This window comes from Pleurodeles waltl, chromosome 2_2 (assembly GCF_031143425.1).
Source record: "Pleurodeles waltl isolate 20211129_DDA chromosome 2_2, aPleWal1.hap1.20221129, whole genome shotgun sequence".
Classification (NCBI taxonomy): domain Eukaryota; kingdom Metazoa; phylum Chordata; class Amphibia; order Caudata; family Salamandridae; genus Pleurodeles; species Pleurodeles waltl.
In genome coordinates this window covers 1,138,905,934-1,138,927,007 of record NC_090439.1, presented here as the reverse complement: position 1 = coordinate 1,138,927,007, position 21,074 = coordinate 1,138,905,934, and the positions used below count along the sequence as shown (strand labels likewise).

At 48.1% G+C, this 21,074-nt stretch overlaps 1 protein-coding gene across 1 annotated transcript in view; it reads left to right on the top strand.

The window, feature by feature from the left end:
• MROH1 (maestro heat like repeat family member 1) overlaps nt 1-21,074 on the top strand; it is a 1,237,492-nt gene that overhangs the window by 620,321 nt on the left and 596,097 nt on the right. The window contains exon 19 of the mRNA XM_069221041.1: nt 16,541-16,648. Within this exon, the coding sequence (XP_069077142.1) occupies nt 16,541-16,648 (108 nt within the window). The remainder of the gene's footprint in view (nt 1-16,540; nt 16,649-21,074) is intronic.

Below are 21,074 nucleotides of genomic sequence, written 5' to 3'. Positions count from 1 at the left end.
GTGCTTTTTATTGGTTCATGGGCTTCCCTAATTAAATCCGCTTGCTTTCATTAGTCGAAGGCACGCATATGGCATGCCTTTTCCGGTGGCAAGCCCTCCTCGAGCGCAGCGACCAAGTACAGAAACCATGCGAGGCTCGCTGTTTTCCATCGGGCTCGTGGACTTTTTTTTTCTCTAATTTAGAGCGCAATCTCGCTTGGCAGAAGTCGAGCTCTTTACATACTTTATTTCACTTTTTCGGGTTATGTACATAAATGCACTTTTGCCCGATAGGTGAAAAGTCGGGTTAAGAGTTTACAACGTGATCAGCTCTAACATGAGCAAAACGCGAGACCCGTCGCATTGTAAATGCTTGTTACCTGTGTGTCAGTTTGTTTTTGCCTGTCTCACTGGGATCCTGCTAGCCAGGACCCCAGTGCTCATAGTTTCTGGCCTATATGTGTTGCCCGTGTGGTGCCTAACTGTGTCACTGAGACTCTGCTAACCAGAATCTCAGTGCTTATGCTCTCTCTCTGCTTGAAAATTGTCACTGCAGGCTAGTGACCATTTTCACCAATTCTGATTGGCACACTGGAACACCCTTATAATTCCCTAGTATATGGTACCTAGGTACCCATGGTATTGGGGTTCCAGGAGATCCCTATGGGCTGCAGCATTTATTTTGCCACCCATAGGGAGTCTGCGTTATTTCACAGCCATTTTACACTGCAATTAAGTCACCTATATGTCTAACCCTCACTTAGTGAAGGTTAGGTGCAAAGTTACTAAGTGTGAGGGCACCCTGGCACTAGCCAAGGTGACCCCACATAGTTCAGGGCAATTTCCCCAGGCTTTGTGAGTGTGGGGACACCATTACACGGGTGAACTACATATAGGTCAAAACCTATGTGTACCTTCACAATGGTAGCTCCGAACATGGCCATGTAACATGTCTAAGATCATTGAATTGACCCCCCGATGCCAAATCTGGTATTGCGGTGCTAATCCCATGCATCCCCGGGGCTCCAGCATGGACCCCAGGTACTGCCAAACTAGCTCTCTGGGGTTTTCACTGCAGCTGCCAACCCACAGACAGGCCTCTGCCCTCCTGGGGTCTGGGCAGCCCAGTCCCAGAAAGGCAGAACAAAGGATTTCCTCTGAGAGAGGGTGTTACACCCTCTCCCTTTGGAAATAGGTGTTAAGGGCCTGGGAGGAGTAGCCTCCCCAGCCTCTGGAAATGCTTTGAAGGGCACAGATGGTGCCCTCCTTGCATAAACCAGTCTACACCGGTTCAGGGATCCCCCAGCCCCTGCTCTGGCGTGAAACTGGACAAAGGAAAGGGGAGTGACCAATCCCCTGTCCATCACCACCCCAGGGGTGGTGCCCAGAGCTCCTCCATTGTGTCCCACACCTCTGCCATCTTGAATTCAGAGGTGTGAGGGCCCAATGGAGGCCTCTGAGTGGCCAGTGCCAGCAGGTGACGTCAGAGACCCCTCCTGATAGGTGCTTACCTGGTTAGGTGTCCAGTCCTCCTCTGAGGGCTATTTAGGGTCTCTCCTGTGGGTTTCTCTCCAGATAAATGCAAGAGCTCACCAGAGTTCCTCTGCATCTCGCTCTTCGACTTCTGCCAAGGATCGACCGCTGACAGCTCCAGTACGCCTGCAAAACCGCAACAAAGTAGCAAGACGACTACCAGCAACATTGTAGCACCTATTCCTGCCGGCTTTCTCGACTGTTTCCTGGTGGTGCATGCTCTGAGGGATGTCTGCCTTCACCCTGCACTGGAAGCCAAGAAGAAATCTCCTGTGGGTCGACGGAATCTTCCGCCTGCTAACGCAGGCACCAAACTTCTGCATCACCGGTCCTCTGGGTCCCCTCTCCTCTTGACGAGGGTGGTCCCTGGAACTCAGGAGCTGGATCCAAGTGACCCCAACAGTCCAGTGGTCCTTCTGTCCAAATTTGGTGGAGGTAAGTCCTTGCCTCCCCACGCCAGACAGTAATCCTTTGTACTGCGTGATCTGCAGCTGCTAGGGCTTCTGTGCACTTTTGCAAGGAATCCTTCGTGCACAGCATAGCCCAGGTCCCCAGCACTCCGTCCTGCATTTCTCAACCCGCCGAGTTGACCACCGGCTGTGTGGGACCCTCTTTTGTAGTGTTGAAGCAACCGCTGTGCTCAGATTTCTTGAACGCCTGTTCAAGTGCTTCTGCGGGTGCTGCCTGCTTCTGCGTGGGCTCTCTGTGCTGCTGAGCACCCCCTCTGTCTTCTCCTCCAAGGGGTGACCTCCTGGTCCTTCCTGGGCCAGGGCAGCACCCATTTTCTTTAACCGCGACTCTAGCAGCTACCAAGGCTTGTTTGCGGTCTTTCTGCGTGGAAACAACTCTGCAACCTTCAGCACACCGTGGGACGACATCTGTGCAAAGGAGAAGTTCCTGGCATCTTCCGTTGTTGCAGAATCTTCAGCTTCCTCCACCAGGAGGCAGCCCTTTTGCACCTTCATCCGGGGTTTAGTGGGCTTCTGCCCTCCCGGACACTTGCGTGACTCTTGAACTTGGTCTCCTTCCTTTGCAGGTCCTCAGGTCCAGGAATCCGCCTTCAGTGCTTTGCAGTCAGTTGTTGCCTTTGCAGAATCTCCTATCACGACTTTAGTGTGTTTCTGGGGAAGTAGGGTAACTTTACTCCTACTTTTCAGGGTCTTGGGGTGGGGTATCTTGGACACCCTTAGGGACCCTCTACACACTACCCTAGGCCTGGGGTCCATTCGTGGTTCACATTCCACTTTTAGAGTATATGGTTTGTGTTGCCCCTAGGTCTATTGCATCCTATTGTGTTATACAGTGTTTGCACTACTTTTCTAACCATTTACTTACCTGATTTTGGTTTGTGTGTATATTTTGTGTGTACTCTCCTCCTTAGGGAGTATATCCTCTGAGATATTTATGGCACATTGTCACTAAAAGTACCTTTATTTTTAGTAACTCTGAGTATTGTGTTTCTTATGATATAGTGCTATATGATATAAGTGGTATAGTAGGAGCTTTGATGTCTCCTAGTTCAGCCTAAGCTGCTCTGCTATAGCTACCTCCATCAGCCTAAGCTGCTAGAACACTACTAATCTACTAATAAGGGATAACTGGACCTGGCACAAGGTGTAAGTACCATTAGGTACCCACTATAAGCCAGGCTAGCCTCCTACACTCAGAAAGGGCAGTCTAAGAAAAAGTTAATGACCTACCCTTCTCCATCTGTCTGATTAATGTTCCGTATTCTGTATTGCAAACAAGGGATACTGCCTCCTGTATTGAGGGAAAAACCTAAATCTTCTCCTGTATTTAGGAGAACCAATGCTATTCATGCTCATCTCTTTGAATGGGAAGCTTCAGTTGCTTGGAACAGTACACACAACATAATTATTTACAAATAAACATGATTAAGACACATAGCTGAATCAAAAAATGGAACGTGAGCTGGAGACTTTGGAAGCTAACTTTGGAGAAAATAAAGTATTACTTATTTAAGCGAGGTAGTTACTCAGAACTTGACGCTTGAAGGCCCCCATTAAAAAATGAGCAAATATAACCATTTCTCCTGGAATGCATGTACACTCCTCTTTTAGTTTCAATGTTTTTTTTGTTTTTCATGTTAGAGCATCAAACCTACACCCCCCACACTACACTTTTTGAAACCCTCCCATGTCCCATCTATACTTTACTTTAGGACCCACTTTGAACAAATCCAGATGGAACAGATGGTTAATTATAAGTCTTCCATAACAGCCCTTAATTATAGAGTCCATTATCTTTCTCTAAAATCTTAAAATCAGCTGATAAGTATACCACTCATAGGTCTTGAAACAAAAAGTGGCATTTCCCAGATTCTTTTTCTCTGTGCTATGATGTGCGTTTTAATTTCTCCATCCCCAGTATTCACTACTGCAGTGGTTTGTGACCTATGTTCCTCAGACCCTTTTGGGTCTGCAAGAACTCCTCAGTGCGTCCACAACTGCTAAGAAAAATTAAATAATATTTACAGATTAATATAGTGTATATAAAGAAGCAAAATGTAAAATTGGAAATTTTAACATGCTCTGTAAATGTGAAGGAATCTGAAATTGGAGGCTAAAATGTAATTAGTATCCTTTGCTTCTTTTGTGGGAGCAGCGGAAGTGCACCAAACAGAGTATAGTATGGGCGGTAAAGGGCCTTAGCTTAATTTAGAAGAGCTCCAACCTTGCTTTTAATTTTTTTTTTTTTAATGTGTTAATTAAATACAATACTTAATAGTTTGTTTGCTAAATGCTTGTTTCTGTATTTTTTCTGTATTGTTGTTTGGTTCAAATCACCAAAAATGCTTAGGCTGGAGTCCACAGCTTCCAGTAATGACTCTCTGGAGGTCATTGGATTGCAATAATAATTCACTATGGTGTCCCTGGGTTCCACTAACGATTAAGTGCGGTCCCACAAAAGTTATAAGGTTAACCACTGCACTGCAGTATTTATAACCAGGTATCCCCCTTATTGTTTGCCAAGATTCCCACGTGACAACAGCTTGTGTGACACATGATTTTACCTAACTTGGAGTGTAAGGTATAAGTTGCCTCACAAAATCTCCCCAGCAAAACCAGTGTATGAACCCTTGTAGGACAGGGAATATGACATCTTGCAGTTTTCAGTATGTCATGAGAGTTTTTCCTTAAGCGCCCTGGATTAGTATTCGGTGTGTCACCTCCCAGAAAATCCTCCCACAGTTATCCTGTAGAGTTACCATTGAATTGGCTTTGCAATTTGAAGAAGGGAATGGTGTCATGCACCACTTAGTCAGAGTACTCACGCTGCCCTTAGAGAGAAGTGATCCCTAGGGAACCCATTGCAGCCTGCGTGAACTGGGTACACGCACCTGTTTTCACAAAAGGTCACTACACCAGGTCACTAGAAGTCACCCCTGTGGGAGGCCCTCAGCCCGGAGGGCAGGTTGCAGGTACTTGTGTGTAAGAGCACCCCTGCACTAGCAGAGCTGCCCCCCAAACTCCAGATCCATTTTCCTGGACTTTGTGATTGCTGGGACGCCATTTTACGCGTGTACTGGACATAGGTCAATACCTATGTCGAGCTACATAATGGTAACTCCGAACCTGGGCGTGTTTGGTATCAAACATGTCACAAACATACCCCAGTACTGTTGCCAGTATTGGAAGTTTGATCCCATGCACTCTGGGGCTCCTTGGAGGACCCCCAGCATTGCTGCCACCAGTCTTAAAGGGTTTTTCCGGGCAGCCCAAACTGCTGCCACCGCTCATACAGGTTTCTGCCCTCCTGTTGCTTGAGAAGCTCAAGCCCAGGAAGGCAGAACAAAGGATTTCCTTTCAGAGAGGAGTGTTACACCTTTTCCCTTTGGAAATAGGTGTTACAGGCTTGGGAGGGGTAGCCTCCCCAAGCCACTAGCAATACTTTGAAGGGCACATTTGGTACCCTCCTTGCATAAACCAGTCTATACCGGTTCAGGAACCCCAGTCCCTGCTTTGGTGCAAAACTGTACAAAGGAAAGGGGTGGTGCCCAGAGTGTCCCTGTGTTTTGCCAGTGTGGTTGGTCACTCTGGGAGCATCTGAGTGGCCAGTGCCAGCAGGTGACGTCAGTGCCCTCCCCTGATAGGTGCTTACCTGTGTAGCTGATCAATCCCCCTTTCAGGGCTATTTAGGGTGGTCTCTCTTCTGGGCGTTTCCTCAGATTTGGATTGCAAGACTCCAGCAGGACTCCTCTGCATGCTTTACTTCACCTTCTTACCAAAGAAACTGCATCTGGACCCTCCAGGAACTCCACAACTTCAACAAAGAAGCAAGGATGACTCCTGCAACATTGTATCTTCGGCTCCTGCCAGCAACTGCAACTGTTTCCCGGCTGTGCATCCTCAGAGGACAGTCTGTCTCCAGCCTGCACAAGAAGAAGGAAAGGATCTCCCTTGGAGTGAAGGAGTAAGTTGTCTGCTTCAGCAGGCACCTCTCTGCAGCGACGACTGGTTGTGTGGGACCCCCTCCTGATGAGCTGCGTGAATCCTGCATCATGTGTGGTGGACTGAAGTGGTCGCGATGGTCCTGACGTCCAACTGTCCCACTTTGGGGAGGTAAGAGCTTGCCTCCCCACGCAAGACAGTAACCCGTCGCACCGTGTGTTTTGAAGTTGCCAAGGCTTGTTGTCATCCTTCCACAAAGTTCTTTATGCATCGTGTAGCTCTGGCCCCCAGCACTCCTTCCTGCGAGGCATAGCTTCCTGCATGGTTCTCCAGCGGCATTGGGACCATCTGTTGTAGTGCTGCATGGCCCTCCTTTTGCACCTTATTTGTCCCCATGCTGTGGGACTCCTGTGCGTGCTGCCTGGTCTTCTGAGGGCTCTCTAAGTTGCTGAGAGCCCCCTCTGCCTCCCCCTTGTGGGTAGAGTCTACCAGTTCCTGGAGGGTCCCGGGCAGCGCCATTTTCCTCTAACTGCGAGCTTTGCATTTGCCAAGGCTTGTTGGTGGAATCCAGTGACGCAAACCAGACTGCAATCATCCATCCGGTCTGGGACATCTGCACCAACCAGGAACCTGCATGCATCTCCTTGGATGCAGTACTGACTGTTGTTCTTCACCTGTGGTTCTTCTTTTGCACCTTCATCCGGGTTAGCAGGGACTCCTGTTCTCTCTGGATTCTTCAGTGCTTCTTGGACTTGGTCCTCTTCTTCCACAGGTCTTCAGGTCCAGGAATCCATCATTGGTGTCTTGCAGTTTCTTCTGGTTCTTGCATAATCTTCTTTCTTATGTTCTTGTGGGTTCTAGGAAAGTTACTGTGATTTGCTCCTGCTTTCCTGGGCTCTGGGATGGGTTGTATTACTTAATTTTGGTGTTTTTGAATACTCCCAGCGCCCCTCTACACACTACACTTGCCTCGGTGGGAAACTGACATTCGTATTCCACTTTCTTAGTAAGTGGTTTGTGTCCCCTCTAGGCCCATTTCGAACTATTGTGATTTTTACTATTTGCACTGTTTTCTGACTGTGTTTACATCTATTGCTGCATACTGGTGAATATAATCTGTGTATTACTTACCTCCTAAGGGAGTATAATCTCTATGGTATTTTTGGCATTTGTGTCACCAAATTAAAGTACCTTTATTTTTGTAACACTGAGTATTTGTTTTCATGCGCGTGAGGACTGTGTCTCTACAGTGGTATTGCGTGAGCTTTGCATGTCTCCTAGATGAGCATTGGTTGCTCAGCTGCAGCTACCCCTAGAGAGCCTGGCTTCTAGACACTGCCTACATTTTACTAATAAGGGATAACTGGGCCTGATATAAGGTGTAAGTACCTTTAGGTACCCACTACAAACTAGGCCAGCCTCCTACAAACAGTGTCTGCAGTCCCACCATTCTCTCCTACAACCTACCAAATGGCAATGCTTCAATAAGACTAATCTGCTGTCCCTGTTTCACCAAAAGGCCGAATTGCATTTTTAAAGGAGCCTTGCTTCCTTTTCCCTCACCTCCGCGTCTAGGTCTCCACCCTCCAACTTCTGGAATGTCTATAATACTCTTCAACCTTATCTTTCATCGTTTGCATATGCCAGGTCTAGGATCCAGAAGGCCTCCATTACTCAGTGTCACTCACTCACACTCACCATCCATGTTCCACGCAGAACACATACACAAACACACAACATATACTTGGGATGTTGACACTATGATCTATGTAAGCTCGTAGGAGCGCAGCTTTACACAAATTGGAAAGTAGTCTTCAGTGCCAGTGGCACATATATAACGGTCTGGTCACAATTATGGATTTGCAAAGCATGATATACTGACACCAGTACTGTATATATTAAACCCCTGACAAGGACTATAGTCCACTGTCTGTCAGTGATGGCATACCTGATACCCTCTTCCTTGTTATAGAACAGGTTTAGGATGCCAGATTCATGCAGTCAGGCAATAAAGGCAGGTGACCAGGACTGTACACCCTTCAGGGGTATTTCGGTCCCAACAGTGTAAATGTATCAGGCATGTTGATGCTGGACTCCATTATAAGACAGGAGTACTAGCTTTCATTTATACGTTCTGCAGGAGTAAAAAATGTGGTGCATAGTGGTATATTTTACGGATGACAGATGGTTCTTGAAGAATTTAGATCCCTGAACTCAATATCCAACCTCTTTGTCACTTAAAAGAGTCCCAACTGAAGTAATTGAAAATATCTGGAAGGCTTTCATATATATCAGTTTTCTAGGTGACAAGTCTCTGGCATGGCTGCTGAAAAAGCATCTTGACATATTAAAAGCAAGCTGCACACCCCTAAAAAATACAACCTAAATCTTTAACTCCACACACAGTCCATTGCAGATGACACCAAGATATACATAGGGTTCTCTAGATAACCCCACACCTATATCTATTTCAGATGATCCTTAATGAAACAAAATAATGGGGAGGGAGAAGTTGCCATAATACATAACTCACAGACAGAATTCATTATATCCGATAGAGACTTATAGCTGCAGATTCCTTACCTTAGAATTTCCTGGAGTCCGCTTGGAATCCAGAATTTTTGCTGAGCGTAGTTTGGATTCGCGTGGCCTAGTTGGAGCCATCTGTGTCAGTCTATAAAGGCACCACCACGGCACGCATATATCAGTTCTTTTCCTTCCGCACGGGTTAAGCGCCGATCTGGACTCGAGCTACCCTCTGTCTTTTTTACATTCCTTTTTTGACCTTTTTGTTGAGTCTTTTTGAAGTCTGTGCAGGATGACATCGAGGAAGACTGGGTTCAAGCCGTGTGGCACCTTCCTTCGCGCCATCTCGATGACAGACCCCCACCAGGTATGTCTCTGGTTCCTTGACCTAGACCACAACTCAAATTCGTGTTCCGACTGCTGGGCCATGAGTGGTCTCTGCAGCTCATGGTGGCCTGGCAGTCGACGTCAGTTGGCGCGACTCCTAGGAGGCCATCCTTTTGTGTTGCTAGAGTTGCCCTAAGTGGGAAGGGTATGCCCAGACGTGGATCCCGTGCTCACTGTGCCACTGGTTTCAAGCTAGCCTGGCTGATGAAGGGTGATACCGTAAAACTGACCCCAGGATGCTTGTTTCTGGTCCAGGGAGGACCTGGCTTGGCAGTTCGGGCTGGACTGTTCCCATGAGGAACAGGGTCCAGACTGATTTGCATATGGCAGGGTCCAACCTGGGCTGGCTGGTGAGCAAAAGAACGAAGGATTAAACCCAGATCTGTGACCCCCTTACACAACTGTCCACTCCGGCTGCTCACCATCAAGAAAGCCTTTTTAGTGGCAATAACATCTGCCAGGAGGGTGAGTGAGATGCAGGCTTTTTCTTCTATGCTGCAGTATTTCGCCACGTTTCCAAAGAAGGTGGAAATTAGAACTCGTGCCTCTTTCCTTCCCAAAGTGGTGACTCCATTTCACCTGGGTCACAACATCACCCTGCCCACCTTCTTTGCTCCACCATATCCCTCTAAAGAAGAGGATCGATTCCACCGGCTGGACCCAAAAAGAGAGTTGTCGTTCTACCTTGTGGGGTACGTGAGGGAAAGAAGGGTCAGGCAGTGCAGAGATGAACCAGTTTGCTCTGGGTCGTTCTCAGCATTAACATCTGCTACGCACTGGCTATTAAGTGGCCTCCTGAGGGCTCATTCTTCCAGGAGCAACACTGCTACCAGTGCACCAGCATGGGGTGTTCGAGTCCTGGATATCTGTCAGACAGCAATGTGGGCATCCTTGCACACATTTGCAGAACACTATTGCCTGGACAATCTGGTCCAGAGAGACGGATATTTTGCCAGTTCGGTCCTACAGGACTTTCTAGTGTAAGAATATTTATCCGTGGTCCACCGCCAGGAGGCTATGGCTTTGGGTATCTGTAGGAAACTGGCCCTTGTTGCAGCCCCCCCTTTTTTTTTTTCTGATATTGATTCTGACTTGACTGAAAGTGTGCTGGGACCCTGCTAGCCAGGCCCCAGCACCAGTGTTGTTCTTTCCCTAAAAATCTACCATTGTTTCCACAATTGCCACAATTGGCACCTCTGGCACACAGATAAGTCCCTTGTGAAAGGTACCAGTTGTAACAAGGGCCCTGTGGCCAGGGAGGGTCCCTAAGGACTGCAGCATGTATTGTGCCACCCTAAGGGACCCCTCACCAAACACATGCACACTGCCATTGCAGAGTGTGTGTGTTGGTGGGGAGAAAAAGGCAAAGTCGACATGGCATCCCTCTCCGGGTGCCATGCTTGCAAACCACTGCCTGTGGGATAGGTAAGTCACCCCTCTAGCAGGCCTTATAACCCTAAGGCAGGGTGCACTATACCACAGGTGAGGGCATAGCTGCATGAGCAAGCTCTACAGTGTCCTAAGTCCATTCTTAGACACTGTAAGTGCAGTGTGGCCATATCGAGTATATGGTCTGGGAGTTTGTCAAAACGAACTCCACAGCTCCTTAAAGGCTTCACTGAATACTGGGAAGTTTGGTGTCAAACTTCCCAGCACAATAAACCCACACTGATGCTAGTGTTGATTTATCCTAAAAAGCACACACAGGGCATCTTAGAGATGCCCCAGTATTGTACCCAATCCTCTAGTGTAGGACTGACTGGTCTGCGCCAGCCTGCCGCTAGTAGACAAGTTTCTGACCCCATGGGGTGAGGGCCTTTGTGCTCTCTCTGGCCAGAAACAAAGCCTGCTCTGGGGGGAAGTGCGTCACTCCTCCCCCCCCCTTGCAGGAATTGTAACACCTGGCGGTGAGCCTCAAAGGCTCAAGCCTCATGTTACAGTGCCCCAGGGCACTCCAGCTACTGGAGTTGCCCGCACCCCATACAAAGCCCCACTTTTGGTGGCAAGTTTGGCAGGAAACTTAGGTGACCAGAGCTGAAGTGTCCCCCTCCCTGCCTAATCCTCCATCTTAGTTTGGAGGACAGGGACCAACAGAGTTAGGTTTGTGCCCTCCTCCCCAAAGGGAGTGCACAGAGGAAGGATGTAGCCACCCCCAGGGACAGTAGCCATTGGCTTCTGCCCTCTGACCCCTGTAATTCCGCTAAATCCAGGATTTAAGGGCTCCCCTGGACCCAGTTTGTCAGATTTCTGGCGACCTAACAAGAAAGAAGGACAGCTAAGCTGAACTCCCAGCAGAGAAGAAGGAAGACGCAAATGGACTTGGATCCAGCCCTACAAGCCTGTGTCCTGCTTCAAAGAACCTGCAACAAGGAAGCGACACATCCAGTGGGACCAGCGGCCTTTGCTAAGCTCCTGAGGATTGCCCTGCATCAGCAAGGACCAAGAACTCCTGTGGACAGTAGCCCTGTCCAAGGAGAAACTAAAACTAAGGACTCCAGGGCCTCCCCAGATTCGCGAGTCCTGACCACTCTGCACCCGACGCACACAGCCCGTGTCCATGTGGCCCAACCGGCTAAAGAGGATCCCCAGATTAATCCGAGCAAGTGTTCACCCTAGGCTGACCTCTCCTGCCCCTCACGACTGCGCCTGCAGTGTGAATCCAGAGGACTCCCCTGACTGCGAAAGCTCTGGACAAAGATATCCGCCGCCTAAAGGTAAACTGCATCCGCAGCCCTCAGGCTTTGGAAAACCCAACCACTAATGCAGCAACGTCCAGGAGGCGGCCTTCCTACTTCGTCCAGCTTGTAGTTTTCCCGAAAAGAACTCCTAGACCCACCCTGCAGGATCTAAGTGACCCCGGGGTCCCCTCATAGAAAAGCCTTGGGAGCCCGACACTCCGTTTGCACCCTGCACCATGCCGCCACTGTGTCGCTGAGGGTGTGTGTTTGGTGCCTACTTGTGGCCCCCCCGGTGCTCCTCAAAACCCCCAGGCTTGCCCTCCGAAGATGCGGGTACTTACCTGCCAGCAGATTTGAAACCGGGTGCTCCCAGTCCCTGTAGGAGCACATGTTAAATTTGCCTCAACTTTGACCTCTGCTTCAGGCTGGTCCCAGTTGCTGGTAGTGGGTGTTTGGGGTTAACTTGAACCCCAGCCTGTTGACTTCCTAACCCTCGGAGACTGAAATTGTAATTGAAGTACTTACCTGTAAACCATACTAATTCCTCCCTTACCCCACCCCACACCCCTCCCCGGAACGTTTAAGACAGATTATTACCATTTATTCTTAAACTGTACAATTTACTGATTCAGTCTTATTGATTCATATGTGAAATACGTATTTATTAATGTGCTTACTTGCAACTTGAATCTTGTGGTTCTAGAAATAAATTAAGAAAATATATTTTTTCTATGTAAAAACCATTGTTCTGGAGTTAGTCATTGAGTGTGTGCTTCTTCTGTTGTCTGTACAACAAATGCTTTGCATTAACCTCTGATAAACCTAACTGCTCGGCCACACCACCACAAAGGAGAGCATTAGTATTATCTACTTTAGCCTCTGTTAAACCTCTGGGGAACCCCTGGACTCTGTGTACACTATTTCTCACTTTGTTATTGTATATACAAAGCCAGCTTCCTACAATATCTATTCTAAGGTAAGGAATCTGCAGCTAGTAGTCTGAATCAGATGAACAAGTTACTTACCTTCGGTAATGCATTATCTGGTAGAGACTCTATCTAGCTGCAGATTCCTTACACCAGCCCATGCCTCCACGCTCTGCAGATATGTATAATAGGGTCAGGGATTGTCCCTTACAGGGCCTTAGTTTTTTGCACAGACAAATTGTTAGTGCGCTTCTGCTGTGGACGTTCGTGGGGAAAAAGAACTGATGTATGGTGCTGGGGTGGTGCCTTTAGAGGCGACCGTGATGTCACAGACGGCTCCAGTGACGCCACGTGGATCCGAACAACGCCACCTGACGGCGCACGCAGGGTACTGCTCAGCACAAATTCCAGATTCCAAGCTGACACCAAGAAATTCTAAGGTAAGGACTCTGCAGCTAGATAGTCTCTACCAGATAATGCGTTACCATAGGTTAGTACCTTGTTCTTTTGGTCCGAAGTAAGATCTAATGACCTGGCTCATCCTAACATTTTTTGGCCAAACCTCATTCAAGCTGGCAAGGTAAATCTGTGATTTGTTTTTAGACACAAAACTCCAAATGTTCAACAAGAGGCACAGGGATTCTCAGCGGTGAGCAGCAAATAGTACCAGGGTGGTGGAAGCAGTTGTAAATAGCTTCTTTGATTACTGTACTGCATTTTGTTTTTCTGCAGAGTACCTAGTTCAACTATCTAAGCACTATAGAATGTGTAAAGTGTCTTTGATTTTTAGGTCTTAAAAAAGGATTCATGTGTTAGCAACCAGAAACAGTTGGCAGTCAAAAAGAATCTTATTTAAGTTGGACTCACTAGTATGTAAGTAGATCCATGATATGGTGCCACCCAATCTTCAAAAACACATTTATGTCTTTGCCCCTGCCAGAGATTTGAGAATTTTTCATCTACATCTGGATCAGCCAAGCACCACGCTTACTTCAGCAACACTTGTATATTATCAGACCCACACCAAGACACCTGTTGATAGTGTGCACCTGTAGGAGGCTGGCCTGGCTTATAGAGGGTACCTTGTGGTACTTACACCTTGTGCCAGGTCCAGTTATCCCTTATTAGTAGATTAGAGGTGTTCTAGCAGCTTAAGCTGATAGAAGGAAGCTTAGGCTGAACTAGGAGACATGCAAAGCTCCTACTATACCACTTATATCACTAAGCACTATATCATAAGAAAACACAATACTCAGAGTTACTAAAAATAAAGGTACTCTATTTTAGTGAAAATATGCCAAAAGTATCTCAGAGGATATACTCCCTTAGGAGGTAAGTAATATACACAAAATATACACACACAAACCAAATCAGGTAAGTAAACAGTTAGAAAAGTAGTGCAAACACTGTAGAACACAATAGAATGCAATAGGAAGAAATAGACCTAGGGGCAACACAAACCATATACTCCAAAAGTGGAATGCGAACCACGAATGGACCGCAGGCCTAGTGTAGTGTGTAGAGGGTCGCTGGGAGTGTAAGAAAACACTAAGGGTGTCCAAGATACCCCTCCCCAAGACCCTGAAAAGTAGGAGTAAAGTTACCCTACTAACCCAGAAAGACAGTAAATTCGAGATAGGGGATTCTGCAAGAACAACAACTGACTGCAAAGCACTGAAGAGGGATTCCTGGACCTGAGGACCTGTAAAGGAAGGGGACCAAGTCCAAGAGTCACGCAAGTGTCCGGGGGGGGCAGGATCCCACTAAACCCCGGATGAAGGTGCAAAAGGGCTGCCTCCGGGTGGAAGAAGCTGAAGTTTCTGCAACAACGGTAAGTGCCAGGAACTTCTCCTTTGGTCAGAAGATGTCCCACGGCGTGCTGGAGGATGCAGAGTTTCCACGCAGGAACACCACAAACAAGCCTTGCTAGCTGCAAGAGTCGTGTTGAGGATTTTGGGTGCTGCCAGGGCCCAGGAAGGACCAGGAGGTCCCCCTTTCGAGGAGGAGACAGAGGGGGCACTCAGCAACACGGAGAGCCCACGCAGAAGCAGGTAGCACCCGCAGAAGCATCTGAACAGGCGCTTAGAAGATCTGAGGATGGCGGTCGACTCAGCACAACAAAAGGGAGTCCCACAAAGTCGGAGTCCAACTCAGCAAGTTGGGCAATGCAGGACGGAGTGCTGGGGATCTGGGCTAGGCTGTGCACGAAGGAAGTCTTGCAAGAGTGCACAGAAGCCCAGCACCTGCAGTTCACGCAGTACACAGGATTACTGTCTGGTGTGGGGAGGCAAGGACTTACCTCCACCAAATTTGGACAGAAGGGCCACTGGACTGTCGAAGACACTTGGTCCCAGCTCCTGTGTTCCAGGGACCACGCTTGTCAGGATGAGAGGGGACCCAGAGGACCGGTGATGCAGATGTTTGGTGCTTGCGTTGGCAGGGGGAAGATTCTGTCGACCCACGGGAGATTTCTTCTTGGCTTCCAGTGCAGGGTGAAGGCAGACAGCCCTCAGAGCATGCACCACCAGGAAATAGTTGGTAAAGCCGTCAGGATGAGGCGCTACAGTGTTGCTGGTAGTCTTCTTGCTACTTTGTTACGGCTTTGCAGGCTTCCTGGAGCAGTCAGCGGTCGATCCATGGCAGAAGTTGAAGAGGGAAGTGCAGAGGAACTCTGGTGAGCTCTTGCATTCATTATCTGATGAGATGCCCACAGGAGAGGCCCTAAGTAGCCCTCAGAGGAGGATTGTCCACCTATCCAAGTAAGCACCTATCAGGAGGGGTCTCTTGACGTCACCTTCTGGCACTGGCCACTCAGAGCTGTCCATTGTGCCCTCACACCTCTGCATCCAAGATGGCAGAGGTCTGGGACACACTGGAGGAGCTCTGGGCACCTCCCCTGGGAGGTGCTGGTCAGGGGAGTGGTCACTCCCCTTTCCTTTGTCCAGTTGTCGTTCCAGAGCAGGGCTGGGGGGATCCCTGAACCGGTGTACACTTCATTATGAAAGGAGGGCACCATCTGTGCCCTTCAAAGCATTTCCAGAGGCCAGGAGAGGCTACTCCTCTCAGGCACTTCTCACCTATTTCCAAAGAGAGAGGGTGTAACACCCTCTCTGAGATAATCCTTTGTTCTGCCTTCCTGGGACTGGGCTGCCCAGGCCCCAGGGGGCAGAAACCTGTCTGAGGGTTGGCAGCAGCAGTAGCTGCAGAGAAAACCCCGGAAAGCTAGTTTGTCAGTACCCGGGCTCTATGCTGGCGACCCGGGGATGCATGAAATTGTCCCCCCAATAACAGAATGGTTTTGGGGTGACAATTCCATGATCCTAGACATGTTACATGGCCATGATCGGAGTTACCATTGTGACGCTACATATAGGTGTTGACCTATATGTAGTGCACGCGTGTAATGTTGTCCCCGCACTCACAAAGGCCAGGGAATTTGCCCTGAATAATGTGGGGGCACCTTGGCTAGTGCCAGGGTGCCCACACACTAAGTAACTTTCCACCTAACCTTCACCAAGTGAGGGTTAGAAATATAGGTGACTTATAAGTTACTTAAGTGCAGTGAAAATGGCTGTGAAATAACGTGGACGTTATTTCACTCAGGCTGCAGTGGCAGTCCTGTATAAGAATTGTCTGAGCTCCCTATGGGTGGCAAAAGAAATGGTGCAGCCCATAGGGATCTCCTGGAACCCCAATACCCTGGGTACGTAGGTACCATATACTAGGGAATTATAAGGTTGTTCCAGTGTGCCAATCAGAATTGGTAAAATTAGTCACTAGCCTGCAGTGACCATTTTAAAAGCAGAGAGAGCATAAACACTGAGGTTCTGATTAGCAGAGCCTCAGTGATACATTTAGGCACCACACAGGGAACACATATAGGCCACAAACCTATGAGCACTGGGGTCCTGGCTAGCAGGATCCCAGTGACACAGGCAAAAACAAATATACATACAGTAAAAATTGGGGGTAACATGCCAGGCAAGATGGTAGTTTCCTACAGCACCTTGAAAACATAACTAGTTAAGGTACATGTCTTGGTATGCTGCTTTCAGATAACTTTTCAGTAACATGTTTTTTTGTTTTTGTTTTTGTGCAGTTTCTTGGTGATTCTCTAAATGCCATATCAGATGATGCCTGGATTTGTCAGCTCAGCCAAGAAATGGGCAAACGGCTGAACTGCTACAGTGGATTCTTTGTAGAAAAGGTTTGTGGATACATGTTGGCAGTGTCCGAACAAGTAGTTCAGAAATAGAATGCTTGCTAATGGTTCTTATTTTTTCCTAATAATTGGGTCTGCTTTTGTAGGTGGCAGTGTGTTACGGTCAGTGTCTGTGTTCTCTGTTGTTTTGCAATTCAAGTGCTTACTAATGAAATTAAGTAATTCAAAGCATTATTTCTTTATGCTTTTGTAATTGAATTACATTGTACATTTGGCCAAACAGGGAGGACCTCACCCTTGACACAAGATGTGGTTAAAAAAAATGCCTATGTTAAAACTACTCCAGTCTCTCACTTCCAGTTGATTTGTATTTATGAGCACTGATAACACCTAAGTAAATAGCAATATCATGACTCTCAATGGAAGATGGAGAAAAATGAAAAGTGAGAAATTGGCAGAAATCTAATGAGAAGTAAAAAAAAAAAAAAAAAAAAAAAAACATGAGGAAAAAACGGGGAAAGCCGGAGAAATGCAGATCCTGAAATACAGATGAAAACACAGGTGAAAGTGGACAGTGTGTGAAATTTGGTTGGAACTCCCTCAGGTAATGTTAAACTTAGTGTTTTTTTTTTTTTTCGTTTAAAAAAAAAAAAAAAAAAATTATACAGGAATTGTAGAAGATCCTCAGAAAGGCTAGTTTCTCCTGGGAATTAGTTCCACAGAGTGTTGCTTCCTCTGTACTCTGGCTCTCTATAACCCCTTTGGAAGAGAACCGTCACTTGCTTGGACTTGCAGTCCCTCTCACTGAGATGGCACCCATTTGCAAGACAAGCTACTGTGGTCCTGGACTATCTTTTCAAACCAGAACTGGTATAGGAGTTATGACGAGGAATAGTTCTGTTTTGGAATGTCACCAAACTAGATCAGAGCATCATGGTGGTTTATCAGGCTCCTATATTCTAATTCCCAGAAAGGTTGAGGCAGTATTACCCCTGGTATCTGGTATTAACATGGTTACTGTATTATGTAAGAGTCTTACAGCTGCAGCAGACATCTTGAAAAGCACCATCCTTCATTAGTCCACATACAGTGAAGCGCAGCGTGTTAGAAAGTAAGATTCTGAAATAAAATTAATACACCTGCCAGTAAAGAGCAGCCTTTGGGAGTCCATTCATCGATTTCCAAACATAAAAAAAGGATCTGATTGAGAAGAACAACAAATCTCTACACTTAATCTTACTCTAACCAGATCCTATGGCCTTGGGTTAATGATCAGCCATAACCTCTGTGTTTTCAAGGTCTGGTTTATTGAGCTTGTAATCTATTCTTTAGTGCCGTCCGTTGTGGACTGTGATTTTCCAGGATTGTCTAGGCACTCCTCCCCCTAACCTTGAATCACAGTTCACACTCCCTTCACCTGAAGACCTGGTGGTACAGGCTTCCTCCTCTTCTAAGGAAATTCCAGGGGCATTTACCTTTGTGTCCCTGGACGGAAGTCCACAAACCTAGAGACCATGGGAAAGAAGGTATTCTCAGCCTCAGGTTTGACTTTGTTACATGATTGTCATCTGCCTGCCAGTGAGTTATGCCCTTGTTTTATGGGATATTGCAAGCGTGTTGGCGCCAAGCCTACCTGACCCCTTGAAACACAAATTTACAAAAGGGATCAGGGATAGTCAGGATATCTCCAGGCAGATTACTAGAGCAGGTGTGGACACCATTAATTCCATAGCACACCCCATGGGAACTTCAGGTTGCCCTAAGGAGATGCACATGACTGAGGTCAACTGTATTTTCAGTTGACATACCAGCTAGACGGAGGGACATACCTTTTAACGGCTCACGCCTGTCTGGGGACAAAGCTGACGTCCAATCTTTTCTCCTGGCCCTTCAAGAGTGCTAACCCTTTTGGCAAAAAAACATATTCGGACCTTGATCGATTTACAGATAGCAAGGCCACAGCTCTATCTTTGGGCTTGTCTGCTCCAGAGCTCTGCCAGGTGGCCACTTGATTCTGCCATCTTGGAAATAAGATGGGCAGAGGCCCCTTGGAGCATCTGACTGGTTAGTCCACGTGGGTGATGCCTGCAGAAAGTGTCCAATCCCATTCCTCCGTTACTTACGGGCTCCCCTGAAGATAGGACCTTTGAATCACCTGCAAGACTTAAGAACTGTCTGCAAGTCTCCTCTGCAAGACACATCTGCAACCTGGACACCGGAACCACTGGTGATCTTTGCTGAGACTGAGAGCAAGACTGACCAGTAGGAGGGCTGCTACTGCAACTTTGTTTCCAAGTTCTTCAAGACTTATGCAACCCCCATAAGCCTTGCATTTTCCAGAGTCACAGGGACTCTGCCTGCAATTAGAAAGCAAGATGTGATCTCCCTTGGAGTGAAGGAGTCTCTCCCCTTTCTCTGCAGTCAATTCAATGACTATGATCGGTTTGTGGATCCTGCTGTCCCACGGACCCTCCAGGGCTCTACAACACAGGAGGCGGTTCTGTGGCCCTCCAGAGGTCTGATCTATCTTCCTTACAGCTGGTAAGTCTGTGGTCCCTCTCCAGTCTAAGGACCTCCTAGATCCAAGAAGCACCAGTCCCTCCTGCGATGTGGGTATCCTTTTGCTGTGCTGCTGAAGCCTCGCTGTGTCTCCCTGTGCTGGCTGCCAGAGAAATGAAGAAGATGCAACACCCAGACAAGACTGCAAGAAACCAGTGGTGGTGGATAGGAGCTACTACCCACCCAGCTGTGGATGCAGGAGTTGTTTGACGGTGAGGTGAGGAAGCTCAGCATTGTAGCCCAGGAGTCGGTGAAGAGTTCCTGAGGCAGACAGACGACATCCCACGCTGGAAAAAGAATTGAAGTCTCGTGTTGGTGCAGGAATTCCACCAACAAGCTGTAGCAAAGGCAGATGTCGGGCTTTGCAAAAAGTGGAGCTTCAAGGGACCAGCAAGGCCCAGGAGGTCTCAACCCAGGAGAGGGAGTCAGAGGGGACCCTTAGCGACACAGAGCCCACAGAAGCAAAGGCAGCACCCACAGGATGGGGACCCGGGAGTTGCAGAAGATCTCACGCAGCGCAAATGGAGAAGTGTCCCATGCCTCAGAAGAACCACGCAGACGGATGTGCATCACAAGAATGAGTGCTGGGGGCTGGAGCTACACACAGCCTGATGATCCCTTGGAGGAGATGCACACAAGCCTTGGCAGCTGCAAGAGACGTGGTGCACGGGATACTGTCCTGCGTGGGAAGGCAAAGGCTTACCTCCACCAAAGTTGGACAGCTGGCACAGAGGACCAAGAGGACTACTCCTGACCGCCACCTGTGATGCAGGATCCATGCAACTCAGGATGAGAGGAGGTCCAAGCAGCCGGTCGTCGTTGCAGTAGGTGCCTGCAGATGCAGGGGAGTGACTTCTTCACTCCAAGGGAGATTCGTTCTTCCTTCTCATGCAGACTAAAGACTTGATGCCCTCAGAGGATGCACAGCCAGGAAAATGTTGCAGAAGCTGGAAGGAGCTGTGAAACCAATTAGCAAGAATAGTCTCCTTCATGGATGCAGATTATCAGTTCCTGGAGGGTCCAGTCGCGGTTCCAGTGGCTACAAGTCAAAGTAAGGTTACAGAGGTGTCCTGCTGGAATTTTGCAAGCCGAATCTGAGGACCCACCCAAAGAGAGCGACCCTAAATAGCCGTGAAAGGGGGATTGGTCACCTAACAAGGTGACCTCCTATCAGGAGGGGGCTCTGATGTCACCTTCCTGACCTGACAACTCAGATGCTTCCAGAGATCCCTCCCAATCCTGGATTCAAGATGACAGAACCCAGGGACCCTTTTGTGGAGCTCTGGGCACCACCCCTGGGGTGGTGTTGGACCAGGGAGTGGTCATTCCCCTTTCCATTGTCCAGTTTTGTGCCAGGGCAGGGACTGGAGGTGCCTGAACCAGCGTAGACTGGTTTATGCACGAAGGGCACCAAATGTGCCCTACAAAGCATATCATTGGCTTGGGGAGGCTACTTATCTCCGATGGGAGAGGATGTTACCCACTCCCCCAATGGAAATCCTTTGTTAAGCCTTCCTGGGCTTGAGCTGTTCAAGCAGCAGGAGGGCAGAAACCTGTCTGAGGGGTGGCAGTAGCTTGGGCTGCCTGGAAAACTCCAGAGGCTGGTAGGAGCAATATTGGGGGTCCTGTAAGGAGCCCCCAGAGTGCATGGAATCATAATTCCAATACTGGCAAAGGTATTGGGGTATTCTTCCGACATGGTTGATACCAAACTTACCTAGTTTCGGAGTTACCATTATGTAGCTGGACATAGGTAGTGACCTATGTCCAGTACACGCATAAAATAGCATCCCCGCACTCACTAAGTCCATGAAAATGGCACTGGAATTCGGTGGGGCATCTCTGCTTTTGCAGGGGTGCCCTCACACAGAGGTGCTTGCACCCTGCCCTCTGGGCTAGGAGGAGGGTCTGC